The sequence below is a fragment of the Nicotiana sylvestris genome, chromosome 1 (assembly GCF_000393655.2).
Source record: "Nicotiana sylvestris chromosome 1, ASM39365v2, whole genome shotgun sequence".
Classification (NCBI taxonomy): Eukaryota; Viridiplantae; Streptophyta; class Magnoliopsida; order Solanales; family Solanaceae; genus Nicotiana; species Nicotiana sylvestris.
This window is the reverse complement of record NC_091057.1, coordinates 13,060,111-13,066,302: the sequence shown is the minus strand read 5'-3', so window position 1 is coordinate 13,066,302 and position 6,192 is coordinate 13,060,111. Positions and strand designations below refer to the sequence as shown.

The 6,192-nt window shown below is 35.8% G+C and overlaps 1 protein-coding gene across 1 annotated transcript; it reads right to left on the bottom strand.

Annotated features, from left to right (window-relative positions):
• Positions 1-3,291: 3,291 nt before the first annotated feature.
• Positions 3,292-5,257, bottom strand: LOC104221912 (uncharacterized). Its single transcript, XM_070173702.1, has 4 exons — positions 5,188-5,257; positions 4,364-5,093; positions 3,664-4,252; positions 3,292-3,540 (listed from the first exon to the last, which is right to left on the bottom strand). Exons 1-4 carry the CDS (start codon positions 5,255-5,257, stop codon positions 3,292-3,294), a joined length of 1,638 nt encoding a protein of 545 aa, XP_070029803.1.
• Between the last annotated feature and the right edge of the window lie 935 nt (positions 5,258-6,192).

Here is a 6,192-nt window from a genome sequence, read left to right as displayed (position 1 = left end):
GAAGATTTTCATAAAACATTCTCACTAGGGTTCATATATTTTAAGAGGGGGAACAGAGAAGAATTTAAACCAGCCCTGATGAACAAATAGATTTTTTACCTTGCAATTTAGGGCGTCCATATCATCAAGGTCGACTACCCTCCCATGATCAATTGGCTTGTCTTTCAATGTGATGAAAAATCCCTATTTGGAGAGTCCTATAAATTTAGGTCAGACTCTAAAGAACTAGAAAGATCGATTTTCGGCTTCTTTGGAGTAAAGGATTAAGGGGGTTCTTCCATAGACCTTTTTCCTAGGGCTTTTTCTCCTAAAGTGTGAGAGTGGTCTGAAAAATCCGTCTGAGAGGAGGCAAAGCCTTCAGAATGATCGGACCCTAGGTCTACCTGTTCTGGAGGTTGAGATGAGGGTTTAGTTCTGGAGCGAGTACTTTTCTGGTAGAGGCAGAAGGATTTTTTTTAGTGTTTGGCCATGGAAGGTCTTTTGGTGAGAGAAAGTTGTGGAGAGGGTTTCTAGGTGATGGGGATGATGGAGGCTGAAAAGGGTTTTCATATATTAAAAGGGGTTTTCTGACGGTTGAGTACAGAAAAGGAAGGGGTGTCAGTGAACAGACGTGATGATTGGGTTTCCTTCTTTGAACTCTGAACTGATGTGAAAAGAGAGGAAAATCGAAGGCACAATTAATGATCAGAAAAAAAACAAGATTTAAACATTAGGCAAAAAAATAATAGTGACACATAAGCCCTAAAATTAATGATTAATGCAAACAATACCAAGTAACTCTCTTAAGGAGCAAAATATGTCCTCTAGTAATGGCTTAGTAAAGATATCTGCTAGTTGGTCAGTAGTTCCAACAAAAATTAGTTTTATATTTCCCTTAATAACATGAACTCTAATAAAATGATGTTTAATACCTATATGCTTAGCCCTAGAATGATGCACAAGATTCTTAGAAAGACAAATAGCACTAGAGTTATCACAGAAAATTGGAATAGGTTTAAAGAATAATTCATAGTCACCCATTTGATGAGACATCCATAGTAATTGTGCACAACATTGTCCAATGGCAATATACTCAGCCTCAGTCGTGGATAATGCAACTGATCCTTGCTTTCTACTGTTCCAAGATTTTAGTGTCTTTCCAAGTAATTGACATGTTCCACTTGTGCTTTTTCTGTCTTCCTTATCACCTACAAGATCAGCATCTGAAAAACCTTCTAATTTTAAATTGTTAGATCGTGGACACCATAATCTATGAGAGATAGTTCCAATGAGATATCGAATAATTCTTTTTGCTGCAATCAGATGTGATTTCTTAGGAGCTGACTGAAACCTGGCACATTTACAGACACTAAACATAATATCCGATTGACTAGCAGTTAGATAAAGAAGTGAGCCAGTCATTCCACGATACTTAGTTTTATCAACAGGAATTCCTGTTCGTCTTTGTCGAGACTTCTTGAAGGACTCATTGGTGTGCCAATAGCTTTAGCATTGGTCATACCAAATTTTTGGATCAATTCCTTTGTATATTTAGTTTGACATATGAATGTTCCTTCTTCAGATTGTTGGATTTGAAGTTTAAAGAAGAACGTTAGTTCTCCCATCATACTTATTTTGAACTTACTTTGCATAAGGTTTGAAAATTCCTTGCACATAAGAGGATTAGCACTACCAAAGATAATATCATCAAAATAAATTTGAATAATGAGATTACCTTTTGATTATATTTTAATAAACAGAGTAGTGTCTACTTTACCTCTTGTAAATCCATGATCAATAAGAAATGAACTGAATCTTTCGTACCATGCCCGTGGAGCTTGTTTCAGTCCGTACAACACTTTGGTTAGCTTATACACATGATAGGGAAAATTTGAATCCACAAACCCAGGAGGTTGTTTCATGTATACTTCCTCTTTAATGAAACCATTCAAAAAGGCACTTTTAACATCCATCTGGAATAACCTGAATCTCTTAAAGGATGCATATGCCAGAAGAATTCGTATAGATTCCAATCGAGCTACTAGGGCAAAGGTTTCGTCATAGTCGACTCCTTCTTGTTGTGAATTTCCTTGAGCAACTAATCTGGATTAATTTATTACAACTTTTCCATCCTCATTCAGTTTATTTCTGAAGACCCACTTTGCTCTAATTATAGGAACACTTTCAGGTTTGGGTATCAGTTTCCATACTTGATTTTTGTCGAATTGATCTAGCTCTTCCTGCATCGCTTGCAGCCATCTTGAGTCTTTTAGAGTTTCCTCTATTTTCTTTGGCTCAATATGAGAAATTAGTGCTATGTTTGCTTTCTTCTTGAGAGCTCCTCTGGTTTTCATTCCCTCGCTTGGATTTCCTATGATGCATTTTTAAGGATATTCGGGTTCACTTCTTCATTCATTTAGACGAACTATATGAGTAGTTGACTCCTTCGGAGGTTCTGGTGGATTGTTGTTAGTTTCATTAGTTGACTCTATCACAACATCAGATCCATTAGTCGACTCTTGAGATTTGCTTGTCTCCTGAATTTCTTGAGCTTGCTCTTCATTACTCCTTTTGCCCATAAGTGATTTGGCAGTGAATGTTCTAGTATCATAGTTCTTGCCATATCTTGCAGGGTTCTATTTTTCCTTTCAACGACTCAATTTTGTTGGGGTGATCTTGGTGCAGAAAAATTGTGAGTATATCCTTAATCATTATAGAAGTTTCAAATGCTCTACTTTCAAATACTCCTCCATTATCACTTTGGATTGTTGTAATCAGATACCCCTATTCTCTTTCAACCTTCTTACAAAAAATCTCAAAAAAATTCAACGCTTCATCATTATGAGAAAAGAAAATCACCCAAGTAAAACGTGAGTAATCATCAACAATAACAAAAGCATATCATTTCCCTCATATGCCAGCTGTTCTAGTAGGCCCAAATAAATCCATATGAAGCAATTGTAAAGGCATAGAGGTAGATAAAATATCCTTATTTTTTAAAGAGTTTCTAGTTTGTTTTCCAATTTGACAAGCATCACATATATGATTTCTAGAGATATTTAGTTTGGGTAAACCAATAACTGACTCATGCTTAGAAAGTTTTTCTATCAAATGCATGCTTGCATGACCAAGTTTGTTATGCCATAACCAAGGATCATCAGATATGGATGTTAAACAAATATGACAATCTTTATTTTCAAATCCATCAAGAATATAAACATTTCCATACCCTTTACCTGGGAGAATTATTTTACCTGTCGCATCTTCAATAGCACATCCTGTTTTATTGAATTATACCTCATACCATGAATTTCATAGCTGACTTATACTCAGAAGATTGTAGTTAAGTCCATCAACGAGATAAATCTCAGTGATATCACAGTTGTTATTGAAAGGGATTGTTCCGCTTCCGACTATTTTTCCTTTTGAATCATCGCCAAACTTAACACTTCCTCCATCTATTTTTGTAACTTCCTTAAATAGGTTTTTATCACCTGTCATGTGACTGGAACACGCACTATCTAAGTACCATTTTCCTTTGTGAATCCTCCTGTGGTGTTCCTGCAAGACATAGTGATTACTTTCTTTTAGGTACCCAAGCTTGCTTGGTTCCTGGTTGGTTAGTATTACTTGACTCAAAAATATTTTTGGGTTTCAAAATCCAACCTAAAATATTTGATTTACGAAATCTACAAAAGGAATATCTATGTCCACTTTTGTTACAGTAGTAATACATAACTCCTGATCCATTTTTGGATCTTTCATTAGTATTAGTACTAGTGGACTCTGTTCTGGCTGGTCCTTCTCCACTTGACTTGTAAGTCGCCTGGTTTGACCTGACAGAACTATGACTGGTGGATTTACGCATGCCATTGAGTTGCATTTGCAATTCCTCAAACTCTTCTGAAGTACTTCTTTTTCGATTTCACATACTTCATGCTTGAGTTTCCAGTCTTTTACTTCTTTGTTGAGTTTCTTTAGTTCATTCATCATTTTTTGAGACTCTGTCAAAGTAAGATCAAGAATATCCTGCAATTCATTACACCTTTCAGAGTTATAAGATCTTACCTCACTTGTTTCACCTCGTGCCATGAAACAATTATCATTGTCATCTTTGCATTCATTGTCTGAGGTGTCCTCATCTGTCCGACATCCTAAAAGTTTGTTCATGTCATTTTCCATAATTGTCATGAAGCAAAGATTTGGTATTTCTTCGTGTTCTGAACTGTTTTCATCACTCCAGCTTCCAAATGATTTGTTCTTGTTGAAGCCTCTGGAGATTTTTCTTTTTAGATATGAGCACTCAGCTTGAACATGTCCAAATCTTCCACACTCATATCATTTTCCATCATTTTTGTCTTGTTCATTATTTTTCCTGGATCACCTAAGTGGCATCGTTTCTCTTCTCGCATTCTTGAATTTTCTCATTAAACCATCCATGTTTCTTGACACCATGGCAATTTCTTCTTGAAGAGCTTTAGGATCATCATCGATATCATTTTCTGGTATTTCAATTGTGGCCTTGAATGCAACTGTTTTCTTCTTTTCTTCTTGGTTTGTTTTCTTGAGATGTGTTTTCTTGAAAGCTATGAGTTCTCCTCGAAGTTCATCATATGATAGCTTATTCAGATCATGTGATTCAAGTGTGACCACTTTGGTCTTCCAAGTAGTGGGTAGGCTTCTAAGAATCTTCCTAACTTGATCACCACTTGAGTATGGTTTGCCAAAATATTTTAGATCGCTAATGATTTTACTGAATCTGGAAAACATCTCTTCAATAGATTTTCCTTCTTTCATCTGAAAGACTTCATCAGGAACCAACATGTTGATATGTGTTTCCTTTACTTTGTTGGTTCCTTTGTATGTAACTTCAATTTTATCCCACATCTCTTTGGTTGTATCACAACTGGAGATTTTCTCATACTCTTCACCACTTATAGCATTGTAGAACAAATTTCTTGCTTTATTGTTGACTTGTACAACTGCTATTTGCTCATCTGTATATGAATCTATATCTTTTGGATCAGCAAGTGGTTGAGCGGCAGCCGGTAGAGGATAGCTCTCCTTTTTGATAACTCTCCAGACTTTAACATCATAAGCATTTGCGTATATTTCTATACACAATTTTCAGTGAGAGAAATGTTGTCCATTGAAGTACGGTGGCCTCACTTGCGATGTTCCTTCATGGAAGAGTGCTCCTATAATAACTTGATTTGCCATGATCTTTTCTCACAAGCTGTTGAGCAAAAGAAAAATGTGATCCTCGCTCTGATACCATTTGAAAGTACAAAAAGGGCGTGAATTGTTTATTTTTAAATATTAATCGCTACTAGTTGACTAATTTTCTAATTTGTCGACTAGATGTAATAACTTGATAATAGTAAGTACTAAATTTAAGATGCAGGAATTAAAGATACCGGAATTTTTATATTGGTTCAGATTCAATGTGAATCCTAGTCCAGTCCCCTTGGGTTGCAAGGAAGTTCTCTTTCAGTGAATAAGTTTCTCGAGTGCACAGTGAATGGTATGATCTACATCGATAGCTCAGTTCCTATATCACTCGTTTCTCTTTGATACAATGCCTCACTAGTGTTGTTCTCTTTTTTTTCTCTAACTTGGTACACAGCAGATCTAGTATAGCTACAATGTTTGTTTGTAGTAGAACAAAGAGAGGGTATTTGGTTTGATCAAAGTATATTTATCTAAGCCTTAAGGATATGTACAAATACTTTGTAGGAGGCCATTTGCTAAGAAGACTTGACAATTCAAGAGATTTGATCCTTGGAAAGAGATTGATTCTTTCCAAGAATAAGGTTATTTGTCGTTGCTCTTCCTTGATGAGAGAGCGTTGATAGCTTTCCTTCAACAGATCTTGATGAGCGAGTTTTACTTCTTGGTTGTTGGTCCTTCGAAATAAGCAGCTTGACATTGCTCTTCCTCATTGATAGCTTTCTTTCTACAGGATTTGATAATGTGAGTTTTACTCCTTGATTATTGATCCTTCTAGAAATAGTAACATGATTGATTATCTAGCAAGATCTTCGGTTGCTTCTTTTCCATTTAAATCAATCTCTGATTGATTTCGAATCTCCATATGGTTAATTGATTCCTTCCTCTTGATTCCTTCAATCTTGTATGCTTCCTTGAGTTCCATTACCAAAAGCAATTAGATTATTTTTTATCATTAAAACTAAAACATAACAGCTTTGACTG

Coding starts and splice junctions, on each gene's coding strand:
- LOC104221912 (XM_070173702.1), bottom strand. CDS start 5,257: ATGGTATCAGAGCGAGGATCACATTTTTCTTTTGCTCAACAGCTTGTG. Junction 5,094..5,187: donor AAAAGATCATGGCAAATCAA/GTTATTATAGGA, acceptor AATTGTGTATAG/AAATATACGCAAATGCTTAT. Junction 3,541..3,663: donor ATATTCCTTTTGTAGATTTC/GTAAATCAAATA, acceptor TATGTCTTGCAG/GAACACCACAGGAGGATTCA.